Source organism: Phyllostomus discolor, chromosome 4, assembly GCF_004126475.2.
Source record: "Phyllostomus discolor isolate MPI-MPIP mPhyDis1 chromosome 4, mPhyDis1.pri.v3, whole genome shotgun sequence".
Taxonomy (NCBI): domain Eukaryota; kingdom Metazoa; phylum Chordata; class Mammalia; order Chiroptera; family Phyllostomidae; genus Phyllostomus; species Phyllostomus discolor.
Window position 1 is genome coordinate 151,859,820 of NC_040906.2, and position 16,772 is coordinate 151,876,591.

The 16,772-nt window shown below is 36.5% G+C and overlaps 1 protein-coding gene across 2 annotated transcripts in view; it reads right to left on the reverse strand.

Moving 5' to 3' along the window:
* Positions 1-8,462: 8,462 nt before the first annotated feature.
* MAP3K7 (mitogen-activated protein kinase kinase kinase 7) overlaps positions 8,463-16,772 on the reverse strand; it is a 60,175-nt gene continuing 51,865 nt past the window's right edge. For both annotated transcript variants that reach the window (XM_028508815.2, XM_028508816.2), the window contains 3 exons: positions 14,608-14,669; positions 13,809-13,924; positions 8,463-11,321 (listed from right to left, as the gene is read on the reverse strand). In XM_028508815.2, the coding sequence (XP_028364616.1) occupies positions 11,141-11,321; positions 13,809-13,924; positions 14,608-14,669 (359 nt within the window). In that variant the 3' untranslated portion in view covers positions 8,463-11,140. The remainder of the gene's footprint in view (positions 11,322-13,808; positions 13,925-14,607; positions 14,670-16,772) is intronic.

Below are 16,772 nucleotides of genomic sequence, written 5' to 3' on the forward strand. Positions count from 1 at the left end.
TGATAAACATTTGTTGTATTTATACAACAAAATCCAGCTCAAAAATAATAAAGGAACAAATTATTAATACATGCAACAACTTGGGTGAATATCAAAATCATTATGCTGAGTGAAAAGCCAGCCAAAAAGGTACTATATCCTGCAGGATTAAGTTCTAGAAAATGCCAAAGAATCATAAGTAGTTAGAGAAAGCAGATCAGTAGTAATTTGGCGGGGGTGGGGGGAGTGGTTAAGAAAAAATGAATTCTCAAGGGGCAGAAAGAAATGTTGGGAATTGGGGAACCTCTCAGATTTTTGACTACAGTGGTTTCACAAGTGTATACATTTTGCCAGAACTTAACAAATTGTACACCTAAGTATGTGCAATATGTATGTAAATAATACCTCGGCTGTTGAGCATTTATTTTAGAGCTTGAAAATCCTTTGTCTGGTTCAAAACAGATTCACCATAATTAATTTAATTATGATAATTAAATGACCACTTCCAACTCTATTAGATTTCTGGCTGAAATTATATAAAACAAATAATTTATATGTACATGTAGCTACATAAATATTTTATCATGTTTTCTTGTTTAGGGAAATGTTAAATTCATTCTTGCTCCATGTTATTCATGGCGACCCTGGTTTCTTCAGTGCCTCCTACTTTCTGTTACATGTTTTCTCTAGTAGTATATGGTTTTATTGCCATTATTAGTATGATTTTTAAAAAATGTCCTTTCTACTTTTAATTATTGATATTATAGAGAAAAACTACTGATTTCAATTTGTATCACATATGGTCACTATCAAATTCTCTAATTCTAATTGAATTTAAGTAGAATTTTGTGAACTTTCTATACAATTTTACATTCTGCAATTAAAGACAGTCTTATTTCTTAATTGCTAGTGTTTATACTGATTATTCTATTTGGGGCTCCTTTTTCATTAATTAAAACTTAGAAAATGTTGAATGAAGATAGTGCATCTCTACTTTGTTTCAGATTTAATTAAAATGTATCAGATTTAATTAAAATGACAGTCATCTAGTATGCTGTTGGTTTAGATAAATGGTTTATATTAAGCTTGGGAAATTACATTTTAATCCCTCTATGTTATTTGTAACTATTATCAAGTGTCCTCTAGGCATCTATTGATATAACTGTACAGTTCCTTTAAAGTGTTTGTATAATGAATTATACTGAGGTTAAAAATGTTCTTCTTGTTATAAACCTTACTTCTTGATTGGTGCAGCCACTGTGGAAAGCAGTATGGCGATACCTCAAAAAATTAAAAATGGATCTGCCTTTTGACCCAGTGATCCCACTTCTGGGAGTATATCTGAAGGGACCCAAAGCACTAATTCGAAAGAACATAAGCACCCCTATGTTAATTGCAGCATTATTTGCAGTTGTCAAGATACGGAACCAGCCCAAGTGTCCATCAGTAGATGAGTGGATACAAAAACTATGGGACATTTACACAATGGAATACTACTTGGCCATAAAAAGGAAAATTGTATGGATGAACCTGGAGAACATTATGCTAAGTGAGAAAGCCAGTCAAAGAAAGACAAATACCACATGATTTCACTCATATATGGAATCTAATGAACAAACTGAACAAGGAAAATGGGGACAGACTCATAGATGGAGAGTAGGATGACAGCTAGTTGGGGGAGAAGTTCGGGGTGGAGGGATTGAGCAAAAAGGAAAAGGGTCTCGTGGACCTGCACAGCAGTGTGGTGATAGCTGGGGGGATGGGGTAGAAGGGGGCTACAGGGTAATGGGAAAATACAATGAAGATTAAAACAAATAAAAATAAAATAAATTGGAAAAAATCCTACTACTTGGTGTATAAATTTTTAAAATATTTTGAAGCATTCAATTTGGACAGATTAATATAGCAATGCCAGAATGATATCATACTTTGAATTTTTAAAATTTATTGATTGACTTTAAAGATGGGAAGGGATACACACACACACACACACACACACACACACATACACATTATTTTGTTGTTCCACTTATTTATGCATCCAGTGGTTGTTTTTTATATGTGCCCTGGCCAGGGATTGATCCTGCAACCTTGAGACGATGTTCTAACCAAATGAGCTACCTGGTCAGGCTGTACCATGATTTATAATGGCTACATAGTATTACATGGTGTAGTTCTACTATAGTTTAACCTGACCTGATGACTAATGCCTACTTAGGTTGCCTTTTTTCACTCAATGGTATGATAAATATAATTGCATAGTACAACTCTAAAATGATTTCTAATTCCACCTTTACTTTCTTCGCTTCCTCCTTAGGGATTGAAGTGGTGGAAAAGACAAAGTTCATATATTCTAAACTTTTTGATTTTTGTTATTCAGGTATCCCTTCTTATATAGAAAGGCAGTTTTGTTTTTTTTTTTAACCTCAGCCTCCACTTACCTAAACACATTTTGAGCTGGCTTTCCATTGTTTTTGGAAGTTCTGTCTCTGTGTCTTTCCTAATCTTATCTTCACCTCCATGCTCTTATTTTTTATTTTTTGTGAATCCCTGGAATATGGCAGATTTTATCTTTCTCTGACTCATTAGTGATTCTGACTCAAATTCAAATGTGTGGGTTCCCTCCCCACACCAAGCAATTCTTGGACAACAGCTGGGTGCCCTACAATTTAATACCATTTTGACACTACCTACTCAGAGATAAAACATCAGATTTCTTAAGGTGAGGATTCAGTCCCATGAGACTGCACCCACCCCAACTCCAGTTCAGACACCGATGATAAATTCAGGTTTCATACATGCTCCTGATTGATCAGCTATAGCTTAGAGGTTCCAACGCCCCTCAACTTGAATTCAATTCATTTGCTAGAGCAGCTCACGCAGAGAAACATTTTACTTACCCTTTTATTATAGAAGGATGTAACTCAGGAACAGTCAGATGGAAAAGACAGTAGGCAGAAGGAGAGAAGCTTACGTGCTCCAAGCTATGCCCCTCTCCCTGGACTTCTGTGTGCTCGCCCACCTGGAAGCTCGCCTGACCTTGTTCTTTTGGGGTGTCTATGGAGGCTCCATTACACAGGTACAACCAGTTCCATCACTGGCCATTGGTGACTGAACTCAATCTCCAGCCACTCTCCCCTCACATGGAGGTCTGGGCTTGGGACAAACAGTTCCGATTCTCTAACCTTGGGGTTATTTCCCCTGGCAATAGTCTCCACCCCTGCATTACCCACAGGGTTTCCAAAAGGTCACCTCATTAACATAACAAAAACACCTGTATTACTCTCACCACTTAAAATTTCCAAGGGTTTAAGAGCTGTGTGCAAGGAACAGGGAACAAGACCAAATATATATTTATACCTCACAATATCACATTAGTCATTCTAGCTTTCACAATACCAGATGGATTGGTCTAAAAAATTTACAGTTGCAGCACTCTTTATATACACTCTATGGTGCAGGTAATTCTCAAGTTTGTCTATGCAACAGAATCGCTTGGGAAACTGGGGGCAGGGGGCGGTGGGGAGAGTATGCTCCTGGGTCCTATTCTGTATAGTGAGGCAGAATTCCAGAGGCTGCCCCCCACCCCCAGAATGTGCATTAAAAACCCCAAAACTTAAAGCTATTAAAGTTCTTATTCATTTTTTCCCTCCTCTTGTTGGTAATGGGCTTCATCAAATCTGTGGGAGAACCTTTGGACGCCCTCCCTCAGGTCCACCCTCAACTGCAGGGTCCGGGTTGGGGCCAGTAGTGAGGGAAAGTTCCTGCCTTCTTGGAACCATCCTGCCTGGTTTCAGAAGCTGTAACCCTGCCAACAGCGAAAAGGCCCCACGGCTAGGGGACCTTGGGAACATAAGATTTAAGGAGACAAAACTTATCCTCCTGGCCAGGGTGCAGTCTCTGCTCCCTTTACTTCACCCTGGAGGGTGGCTAGGTAGTTAATGACAGGTAAGATTCCTCAAGGAAGGGACAACCTAAGATAGGTGCAGCCTTGAAGGGACCATCAGGAAGACTCAGGGGATTATGGAGGAGGGACAAAGACCCTCACCCCTCAGCTTTATCTAGCCTGAGTCATTCTATCTAAAAACTTTTCTTATATCTTGGCTGCTTAGGTTCTGCCGCCTGACTCAGGTCTGAAACAATTTCAAAGAGGGGTGCAGCTCTGTGTCAAACCAACGGTTCCTGGCGGGGGGCAGTCAGGCCTAAGAAAGAATGCATAAAGTCCTATGAAACCTGCTTTGCTAAGAATGCCCTCAATTTAAATGTCAAGGGTCCAAGCACAAAATAAGTTTGCTTCCCAAGGTTTTAAAGCTGATAGGCGTCACACTGTCACCGGACTCTGAGTTAAAAAGACAGAAATGTTATCTGTAAACCATACCTCCTTTCTTTGATATGCATCCCTATGCAAACTAAACTCAGTGTGTCCATTGAGAGAAGAGCTAAACGCCTTTCTCCTATGAGAGACTGGTCAGCCCTCCTTCCCAAGCAGATCATGTGGTAGACGTATTCTCATCCACGGCGGCTGGGGGAGCTCTGCTGGACGAAGCTCCCCCACACTGTCCTTATAGAGTTCAGACAAGGGCTCCGACTTTTGCACCCACGGCACAGGGCCCTGGGTTCCTGCCAGAGAAACATGGTTGGAGCTGTGTGTAAGGTGGTGTCAGTGTAAGAAATGTCTAAACCTGTAAGAATTTTTATGAGTTTATTTGAGCCAAACTGACAATTGCTGGGAAGCAAAACCTCAACGTATTAAGAAAATGCTCCAGAAAAGGGCAGTTCTGCACCCTGCTTTATACATTACGATCAAAGGAGAAGACATAAGTACAATAGGTTACATGAAATCCACTGGTGACAGAGTAGGGAAGTGGGAGAAAGCAAAGTGGGGAAACCTCTGGGGCCGGATAAAAAGTAAAATGGTAGACATGTGCTTCTTTTACACGAATGGGTACAGGACAGTAAACAGCCAACAGTCAACTCACTGACAATGAGGGGATCTGTGGTCTCTGCTCTGCGCTATCTGTGCTAAAAGGAAGTTACCTTGACATTCTAAAGGTATATTATTGTAGATGCAAAAAGACAATAGATGGGCAGCGTGCATTGAAGATCGACTTTTGCCAGGGAAGATTCTAGCCTAGGACATAACTAGCTGTTAAAAACTACTTTTGGTTAGTGAGATCCAATTTTAGACCATCCTTTGTGGTTATTTTAGGTCTCTGAGTTAAAAGGCTGCCATGCAGGCTTCCCCTGAGCTTGTCAGGTTTAGTGTGTGGTCCCTTTTCACCTGTCCACAGTGGTCTTTTCTCTTGGTTTTTATTTCTGCTGGGAAACATCCGATAGAAAAGGAAAGAACTATCAAAAAGGGTAAAATCCCCAGTGTCAACAGCTGAATATCAACCACTTAATTTTTCTGTTTCCCCTGTTGGGATTGTTCCATCCAGTGGTATTAGTATTTCATTTCCATTAAAGACCAAATAGTTTCTTGAACGAGCTTAGTAACTTAGTTCTCCTCTCCTTTATTAAATCTGTAAGAAAATGCATTACAAGTTCTAAACTGAGATTTTTGTATGCCTTGAGGCTTAGGAGACCTGGGTTTGAACTGGAGTCCATCACTTATTAGCTGGGCAAGTTTTCAAACATCTCTGGGCTTCAGATTCTCTAAAGCAAGGATAACACCTAGGAAATGCCTGAAACCGCACTCTCAGTAAATGTTAATTCTGTTCTTTCTTTCTAATAGTATCTCTCAGTTTGTTGACAGTTTTTCTTCTTATGGCTAATTTTTTCCTCATTATAATGGGCTGTTCTAACAAAGTTCGTTCTTTTATTTTTTAATCCCTTCACCTATTTCATCCAGCCCCAAGGAGCCTCTCCTCTGACAGCTGTCAGTCTGTTCTCTATATCTGAGGCTGTATCTTATTGGTTTATGTTGTTCCACAGATTCCATATATAAGTGAAATGTCAGCTAAAGTTTCTATTCACTCATTCATTCATTCACTCAAGATGAACTGGAAACTTGTTTCCTAAGGTGGATTGTCTGTTATTGAATATAAATTACTTCAAGTCTTGTTCCCAACTAGTGTTCCAACTAAAATACTCCAACTTTACATTGTGAAGTATTATTCTCCCAAGCTGCATCAGTTATGAACCCAGGAAAATCTTTAAGTATTGTACAGCACACTGGTCAGGTTCTGATACTAATGAAAATGTAAATTACATCTGCATTCTTGTGAGAGGCCAACTTTTCCTATTTCTGTTTTAACTACATAGGGTGGGGTCAGAGGAATCAGAGGAGGCAGTGACCTAGCTTCTTACCCACTTAGTTAGGCTTGTCTGCCCGTAACAGACATATCCCAGCCTCACTCAAGGTAGGGTGGCTATGTGGCATGCCACAGTAAATAGGTGTGAGCCTATACTCTTCACATCATAGACTGGCAGTGGCCAGAGTCCACCTCCATGAGATTCTGCTTAAAACAGATGATAGAGAGGCAGACTCAGCACAAGCCTTAACCTTAAGGAGCCTTTTCCCATCTGTGAAATGGGAATACCTTCTAACTATCAGATGACTCAAATGGGCATGTAACTTGGCATCAGTGACAGCAGCTTGGATTACAGTAGGTGTTCAATAAAAATTGGTAACAGGAATCAGTTAATGAACGGATAGATTTATTAAAACGAAGGCAGAGTTCGTAAAAGAGAGAGTGTGTGTGTACATGGCCTATGTGTTGGTTGGGGGACTAGCAGGTTGACAAATAATATAATAATATAACTTACAGATAACAAAAAAATAACTTTTTAATTCGAAGAATCACTTAACAATGATGCCATGCTGTACTTCCTACAAAGTAGAACTTGCTGAGATTGTGCAGAGCACCCATATAACCAAATATCTGAGTGGCAGATGATGTGTAAACTGGCCAATCAGTCAGCCCCTCCAAAGTCAGGGTTATCTTATAACAGCATCAGCATTACAAGAATACTGACTTTTAAGTTTGTGTTCGACTTTGTGTAAGGTGGGAAGTATGCCGCTGGAGCAGTGCCCCTCACAGCTCGTTTGCTGATACAAATCATTCACCATCTTTAGGAACAAGTTTAGAATAAAAATCTGAGTTTTATTACAAACGAAAATAAATAAAAAACTTTCCTTCAATTATACAGTATATACAAGGATTTCTGTATTACATCATTTTACATAAAATGTTCTAAATGATGGAAGATGAGCTCCCTACCATTTGAAGACAGGAACTGACTGCTGAAAACCACACACCTACACAGAAAGAAACACGTTTCGCAGGCATGGCCTGTGATCTCTGGCTACAGGCAGGAGCTGAAACCAGAAACATCAAAGAAACTTGGAAGGGAAAAAAAGACATTTAATACCCTAGAACACATCAGCAAAAATAGTCAAACATTTGTAAACAACACTTAAACAAATCTCTTCAATAAGCTGTACTGCTATAAGGTAAGTATTTTTTTATAATTTATTTTAAAAATTAAAAAATGTTTTCAATTAGTTTACATTCTGTATTATTTTGTATTAGTTTTGGGTATATAGCACATTGGTTAGACAATCATATACTTTACAAAGTGGCCCCCGCAGTATTCCCAGCACCCACCTGGCACCAGTTATTACAAATTATTGGCTACATTTCCTATGCTGTACTTTACATTCCCATGACTGTTCTGTGACTACCAATATGTACTTCTCAACCCTTCACCTTTTTTACCCAGCCCCTCCCCCGGCAATCATGAATCTGTTCTCTGTATCTGAGTCCATTTTTGTTTGCTCATTTATATTGTTTAGATTCCACATATAAATGAGATTATACTGTATTTTTCTTTCTCTGATTTATTCCACTTAGGCTAATGCCCTATAGGTCCATCCATGCTGTTGCAAATAAGATTTCATTCTTTTTTATGGCTGTTTATTATTCATATTTTAAACCTTTTCTTCTTAAAAAAGGCCCTTTATTTCTTTTAATACTGGTATAGTGGTAATAAACCCCTTTAGCCTTTTCTTTCTGGGAAGCTCTTTACCTTTTCTTTCTGTCCTTTAATTCTAAATGATAGTGTTGCTGGGTAGAGTAATCTTGGTTGTAGGTCCTTGCTTTTTATTACTTTAAATATTGTGTGCCAATCTCTTCTGACCTGCATGTTGAAAAATTGGCTGAAAGTCTTATGGGAGCTCCCTTGTAGGTAGCTACTTTCCTCTTGCTGCTTTTAAGATTCTTTTTGTCTTTAATCTTTGGCATTTTACTTACAATATGTCTTGGTGTAAACCTCTTTGGGTTTGTCTTGTTTGGGACTTTGAGCTTCCTGGACTTCTACGGTTATTTCCTCCCTTGGCTTAGGGAAGTTTTCCATTACCATCTTTTCAAATGTTTTTAATTTCTTGCTCTCTTCTCTTCTCTTCCTGGTACCCCTATGATGTGAACGATGGTATGCTTGAAGTTGTCCCAGAGGTTGCTTACACTATCTTCATTTTGGGGGGATTCTTTTTTCGTTTTGCTGTTCTGATTGGGTGTTTTCTGCTTCTTTATATTCCAAATTGCTGATGTGATTCTGTCCCATCTAGTCTACTGTTGATTCCTGGTAATTTATTCTTCACTCCAATTAGTGTAGCCTTCATTTTGAACAGGTTCTTTTTTATGGTTTCCATGCCTTCTTTTAATGCTAATTTTTATTTAAGTAAAAGTATTATAATAAGTATTTTTATTGCTTAGGTATACTTCCCTATAGGTTAGATAAAAGCTTTATTTCCTTTCCTGGAGGCAAGAACCCTTGTGCGGGGACTATTTGTGAATTTCTTAGACTGGGGGCTTTTAGCTACTTGTCTGTTATTTCCACCCCAAAACAAGGGTTAGAATACATGGTAAAACCAGAATAAAAAAATTGGCTCCCCAAAAACATCTCTCTTTGAATGTTTGATGGGTAAGGATACTGATGAAACTGGCTGTGGACTTCAGCAATCACTGCAATCCTTTTCTCTGACCATCAGTGATAATCAGGACTTACAAAGTATGAGCATAGCAACACAACTTTTTAAAAACCAAGTAAGGCTGAAGTGCACCTGTGTCCAGGACAATTACAGTAGTGAAAATCTCTAGCAACTTACTATAGAAAAACAATCAAGTGTACAAAAGCCTGTTCACATTCGGTATCATGACTTCAAAACACTATTTCCATTTACCTATCTGCATATTTTTATGAAGTGACTGCATGTAATAATTACAGTAATAAAAAATTTTCCCTCTATGTATGTAGAGCAAAACCACATTAATGATTAAGAAACAGAATCAAAATCTAAACCCTAATGGAAGTTGAGCCTTAGCATCCATGTCTGGATACCTCACGCTCCTCTGTGATAATGAGAAAAACCTCTGAACGTTGACTGGGCCCCTTTTCGTGGAGTGGCAGATGTATACGCAAGCAGTGGTGCTATGGCCGAGTCATGCTTTCCCTTACTCTACAGTTACTTCTGTGCCAATTTTATTTTACTATTAATATGTCAAAGCCCAGGATTACTTTCACCTACGTAATCAAATTATTTGGAAATGATAACCCTCCTTTTTTTAAATGATGTGAGAGTAGACATTTAATAGCAGATTTTGAAGAAGCTAAAGATGACACAGTTTAGTACAAACTGTCCTTTACTTTTATTGCTTGTATACACAAAGAATACATTATAAAACTCAGTGGGAGAAGGAAAAAATAACGAAAGAAAAAGTTACCTGCTTTAGCATTTTTAAGAATAGTTTGATAACTTCTTAGATTAACTTGCTTATATGAAATAGAGCAAAACTACAATACAACCATTATATAATTTTAATAATCACAGCAGTTATGCTTTCAGTTTTAATTTTTTCTTCAAAAACATTAATGTTATAAAAATGAGGTTGATGACATCCTTATTTAAAAGACACCTTGTACTGGTATCAAAATATGATTTATTTTAATACCAACTGAAAAAAATAGATCTCATATCATCTATTACTTCAATGAAGTTTTATTATTACTTTTATTTTCAAAGTTGGTAGCAAAGTTATTTTTAACAATATAAAACTTTTTCTTTGTAAGTGTTGAAATTCCCTTAAAAGTACTGAAAGGCAACAGACATTCTAGGAAGGGCTTGCTAGGAAAATCAATTATTCCAATATTGATAAGTAGGATACTTGATGAATTTATAATTACTTTCACTTCCTTACTAACATTTCCTGATTTGCCAGGTTTTTTACCCATTTGGTATCATAACAGTAGCTAAGTTCAAGCCTTTTTTCTGGAGCCATTATTTCCATTATTTCTCTTCACTTTTTCAAATATATAGTAAAACGTTCCAATAATCACTACAGGAAGGAATGATCATTTAAGTTGGATAGTGCTGATTTACCTTTTAATTTCATTTAAGAGCTATCAGTATTAGAGTCATAAAGCTTTACAGTTTCAACACACATACATGCCATTACAGAATTAAACATCTTTATACCCTACAGAAAGGGTTCCACTTGGTTTAATGTATCATAGTCAAATTTCAGTCTAATGAAATATGCTTTTATTAAATACAGCAGCCACCACTTACCTTTAAATATTTTATAGATGAAACTAAGTTCAGTACTGAGCCGAGGATGCTGGCATCGAAGCCCTAACTTCCAACTCTCCCTTATAAAGGTTCTGCATTTTTAAAACGCACCACCAATTATTTTAGATTTATCATACCCTGTTTTTAACCTGGTATATACCATCTTTCGGAAAAGATTTACTTTTTGAGATGAGATACAAGAACAAAATCATTCTTGAGGTTCCACCTCGAAAAAAGGATGATGTTTGCACATAGCAGCTATAGTCTGAAACCCCTGTTTTTGCTGGGCTAGCCTTCACACAAAGAGCATGCACATACAGCCACGGTTCACGTGTCTGTTTTGAAGTTGGGAACTGCTGATTATTCAAGTCACGGATGTCCTCAATATGCAAGGAGACAGTTGAATTGTATGTCCACCATGAGAAAAGAAAAATTAATGATGAAACAAAGTAGCAAATAAAGGCAGCTGGCATTCAGAACACGCCAAAAAGCTAACACTCTTGATTGTCATTATCAGGGTTTTTCTTTCCTTTAAAAAAAAAAAAAAGAAGTCTTTTTTTGCATATTTTAAAACTTAACGGTCCCAGAGAATCATGAAGTGCCTTGTCGTTTTTGCTGCTGACTTCTGATGACCTCTAGTTGTTTTTTGCATTGCTGGTAGTAAGTAGAAAGGCTTTTGTTTTCATCTAAGAGCTTTTTATGTTCCTGTACCAGACGAGATGTATTTTGCTGGTCCTTTTCATCCTGGTCCAGTTCAGCAACTAGTTCTTGCCTAAAAACAAATACCAATAATAAGATATTCTACACGATGGAAAGATTCCTACCTTAACAGCTGTTGATGAAAGCTCAACGGATTAGAATTTTTATTCTGGGTCGATCATTACCATCTTAGATGCAGCACTCAAACTTATTTACATGCTGGAATATAAACTATCAATCACTTCTGGTGTAACCATAGAAATATAATCTTTTTAATAAGTAACTGTACTTAGATAATTAGTGAAAACAGATAAAATGGTGTAACACAAGTTTCAGAACATTTCCTCTGATACTCTTTTTGACAAAGAAGAATAAAAGGCTGGGAAGGGCTTCATCTGACTATAGGACAAATAACACAAAATTTTTATTGTTAACATTGTACTTTTTATACTCATGTACTTATGCTTTCAAATCATAATCCTACTTAAGTACAGTGCAAAGTGGTAGCTAACAACATTTGCCAGGTAATTAAACTATGTATGTTATCAACTTAAATCTCTTTCCTACTTTAAAACAGTGAGAATAATACAAAGTACCACTTTTAAACTATTCAAGTTTGCAAACACTTTCAGGAAAGACCCTCAGAGTCTTTTATAACTTTATAAACTTTTGAAAGTCCCTTTTATTTGGGGGATATTAAGTAGTAGCTCTTGAAGTGAGGCTACTGGATATACTTAAATATTTCATAAAAAGTCCTCAAAATGATTTCCTAGTAATATTTCTCAGTTAAAATAAGTATTTAAAATTGATTAAAACTGTCATGATTTCACATTTGTCAAGATAGTATTTGGTTTTCTTGCACAGAACTTCTCTTTCAAATGATTAAAGTATGGAAAAAGGCCCTGGCTGGTGTAGCTCAGTGGACTGAGCGTGGGCTGAGGACCACAGGGTCATCTGTCTGATTCCCAGTCAGGGCATGTACCTGGGTTGTGGACCAGGTACCCAGTGGGGGCCATGTGAGAGGCAACCACACACTGATGTTTCTTTCCCTTTCTCCCTCCCTTCCCCTTTCTCTAAAAATAAGTAAGTAAAACCTTAAAAAAAAAAGTCCCAACATTTAAAAAAAAACTATGGAAAAAGTATAGGTTAAATATGTGAAGTGAGAAATATAGAGGTTCTTTTTTTTTTTTAACATGAAGTGTCAACAGTTCCATAATTCGCTCTACAATTTGCAGACTCTAATACAGGATAGGGCAAAAGTAGGTTGATAGTTGTTAATATGAAAAATAAAATGATAATTAACAAAGAATAATACAAGGATAAACTGTGTTTTACACACTCACAACTGTAAACCTACTTTGCCCCACCCTGTATTTATTTCCTTTAAGATACTAGCTTGAATTCACTTAAATCACTGTTATCAGCAAATTGTGATGAAACTATTCTTTCCCTTCTTTGTTTTTGAAGTACAAACAGAGAACTTTCCATAGATTAGTGCAGAAAACAAAAATTTTTACTTGTCTGATGGAAACTAACAGAGGAAACTCTGTCACCATGCATGCACACAGTTTCTGTGAGTTTTTCCCCGCAACAACTCCATGTCAGCTACCATCATAAGTCAGCTTCGGAGGCATAAAACTTCCTGAGGACCATGCTTAAGCAAACTAAAGCATTTTTTTCTTTTAAAGAATTGTAAATAAAGGAATATGAAAATAGTACTATATTTCTTAAAAATGAGACAAAGACAATTTCTACAACTCTCAGAAAAAAACATGTGTGAGTATAAAACTCCCCAGAAAAACATTCATAAGGTATGAAATAAAGCCCACTAACAAGTTATTCTACTCTCCTAACCATGCTCCTGGAAAGAATGTAACCACAAAATGTTTCTAAGATAAAGCACAAGTGAACATGAGTAAATCAAATTATTTTACCTATGTCCAAGAGAACGAGTCTTTAGAACAATAAATGTAAACAGCTTTTAACTTTAAAATGCTGAGAACACTAAACACATTTATGTACCACCAGTTTCCTTTCCTCAGTACTAATATGATATAGTCAAAGAGTTTTTAAAAAAATCTTAATCCTCACCAGAGGATGTATTTATTGATTTGAGAGAGAGAGAGAGAGAGAGAGAGGGAGAGAAAGGCATCGATGTGAGAGAGAAACATTGACCAGTTGCCTCTAGTAGCAGGGACAGAACCAGCAACCTAGTTATATGCCCTAATTGGGAATTGAACCTGAAACCTAGGTATGTACCTTGGACTGGGGACTGAATCTGTGACCTACGTACGTGCCCTGACCGGGGATCAAACCTGCAATCTTTTGGTGCATAAGATGACACTCTAACCAACTGAGCCAGGGAAAAAGGGTTTATTTTTGCATGAAAAATAGCCAAAAAGGGCTTAAACACAAACATATATAAAATATCCAAGCTAGAAACATGCTTAATAATTAGTTTTAAAAATGGTTTCATGTCTTCAAACAATACTGCGCCTTAACATATTTCAAACTCAAAATACTAATGAGTTTTAATTTTTATTCATGAAAGATAACTTACTTTCTCTGTAATAACAATGCAATTTCTGTTTGAACTTTCATATATTCTTGTGCCATTTTACAATGCTGTTCAAACACTGCCATAGATTCTTTGGAGTTTGGGCATGGTGCTAGAGGCTGAAAATTAAAAAAAAAAAAAAAAAGTTAAAACACAAACTAAATCTCATATCTTGCTAAGACTTAAGACAGTGTGATATATTTTTATAACACTGTAGTAATGATCTTTTACAAGTGAGTGTTAAACCATGCCCTAGAAAATCTGTGTCCTTTGGTCACAGTTAACTCAGAACTTAAATTTACACTTATTGTTTTAACACTTGCTATTCCATAAAATCATGCCTAGAGTGCGCTTCGCCTCTGGTTTTACCTTCCAGGTTACCAAGGGTATTATACCAAAATGTGTTTATAGTTCTCATACTCATGAGACACTGCAGTGCATTATTTACATTTTTAGTCACTACGAAAATGCCAGCGTATCACCAAATTTATTATGTACAAATGAGCTTATATGAATTTCATATTTTAGTGCACTAAAAGTAAACAACAAAAATGCTATTCTTAGCAGTTTTAAAGATGTGAGAGTATTTTAACATGACTGTTGGGATAAGAACATGATTTTGCCAATTTTAGATTTGATTAACTTAACTGAAAGACTCGTTTATTTTAACAAGAATAAGGAGGTGCACTGAGAGCATAAATAAATGAATATACATGACAAAAACACAGCTGTCAGCCTTAAAGATACATCGTCCACATTCTTCTAAGAAAACACTGAGTGAGAAAGCAGAGTACTCCTTCACCTGCAGTTGGTGATCCAGTGTAAGGTAAGCCATTGGGATGGAGTTATCTGATCCATTGGTATCTGTAATTCAAGCATGTTGTTTTATTTCATAAAAACATGAAATACTTCATAATTCAATAATTCATTTTCTTTCATAAATTCTTATAAACAAAAGTAGGAAAACATGCATGAAATACTGGTATTTTTTCCTAAAGTAAATAACACATAAGTTATTGTTACTGGTGATGAAGAATCTTGTTTTGAACTCTAAAGATAAACAAAGGATATCCAATTACCAGATAATTAGAATGCAATCATACTTTCAATTTAAGTTGGCTATAAATTAAATAAAATGAAAGCTTGTAAGCCCCTGTTTAATTAAAAACAAAAATAGTGACATACTAAAGTAATAATCATTTAAAAATAAGTGTTAAACCACACCCTAGAAAATTCTGTGTCCTTTTGTCAGAGTTAATTCAGAACTTAAGTTTACTCTTGTTTTAACACTTTTGTGGTTATACAGGACCATGACTATAGTACCCTTTATATTTATTCCAGAATAATGCCCTTTACATTTTAAATTCAGTCCTCACACACTCACTCTACCTACACAAACCCACATCTCTTTCCTTCCTTGATCACGCGAGGTTTACTACCGGGCTGTCTCCACTCTAGCCACACTAGTGTTCCTTAACAGGGAAAAGGGGAAAGCAAGAGACAGATGCTCTTCCAGTGGGTCACCTTCAGTTTCCATAGATTCCAGTGTGAGCCCCCAACCCCGCCCCTCCTAATGAGAGCCACTGCAGAAAATGAGAGATGTTATTGATGGGAGTACATTACACACATAAACACTGGCTCGAAGGCATGCCTCAACAGTTAAATGGGTTAATTTGAACCAGTCAAATTTTATCCAACTATTTGAACAGGTAGCTTTTGTTTGTATTTCAAAAGAGGTAAAACTGCCCTAACTACTTGCCTGAGAAGCATGCAATTGTCTCTTCCCAACATTAATGTTTGTGCACAACAGTTCCAGAAGCAGGCAGGATAACTGTGAATATGGATTTTCCCATTTTGGAAGCAGCTGTTTTTCTACTGTTAGTAGAGAACAAAGAACTAAACAAGTGGGCTGCTGCTTAGCCCTTTTTCTGACAAGTAACTCATTCGAAGAGTAGTGTGGATAAAGGCAAGGTCAGGGTAACACCAAGGCACTGCATCCAATGTGATGAAAAACTAACAGTTTGATGGTTTGATTGATAGTCTAGTTTTTTTTTTTAACTATTGAGAATGTGCTTGTAACTCCAAAAGCTAAACTAAATCAGACCACATGATATAATGCATGTAAGAAATACTATGCAATGCTAGCATACAGTAAGCACTCAACACACGACAGTGATGGTTATTATTATTCTTGTTATTGACACTAAATGAAGAACAGTGAAGGCAGGGCATTTTAAAATACTCAAGTTTGTATTTCAGGTTGAAAAAGTAATGTTTATTAAAGATAGGAGAGTATTGCCTAGGAGAGCCTGATTTACCCTAAAATCATATGCTAACATAAATGTTTTTCTGAAATGGCTCAGTAAGAAGTACAGTTAATTTATTTCTCTGACCAACTCCCTCCTCACCCCCAATAGCAGTTTCAAACTACGCTCCCACAGAACACTACTTTCCACAAAGTTAAAACTGCATGAAAATGACTTCTCCTTGACTTTATAGGAAAAACAGTCTTATAAGGTTTTCAATTAAACATTCCCACTCCTATTAGTTTCTTAAATTTTTGATAGTTGATATATCTTATTAAGTCAGTAACCTGTATCTGATATGTATTTTAGAATTAAGTATAATATACCAATGTTTCACAATGTTCTAGGGGTGGAAAAAAGTCCAAGAATTTGTTCAAACAATTAAAGCCTTTCAGTGGTAGGGAACATAAGGTCCTTTACTGAATATTGGTTTTTCTCTAAAACCAAGAAGTGAGGTTTTACTTTCTCACTTACACACAGATCAAATTTAGTTTTTAAGTCTGTAATAGCAATAATTGATTGTAAGACAGCAAAGGATAAACCATGGGTTTGGTTTTTAATGTTTGAATTGCCAATCAAATCTAATCTCATCTCCTGACTGTTGAGATTCACATTTGTTTGCTTAAATTAGGCAAAAATCTTTTCTGGCCTTTCAAAAACA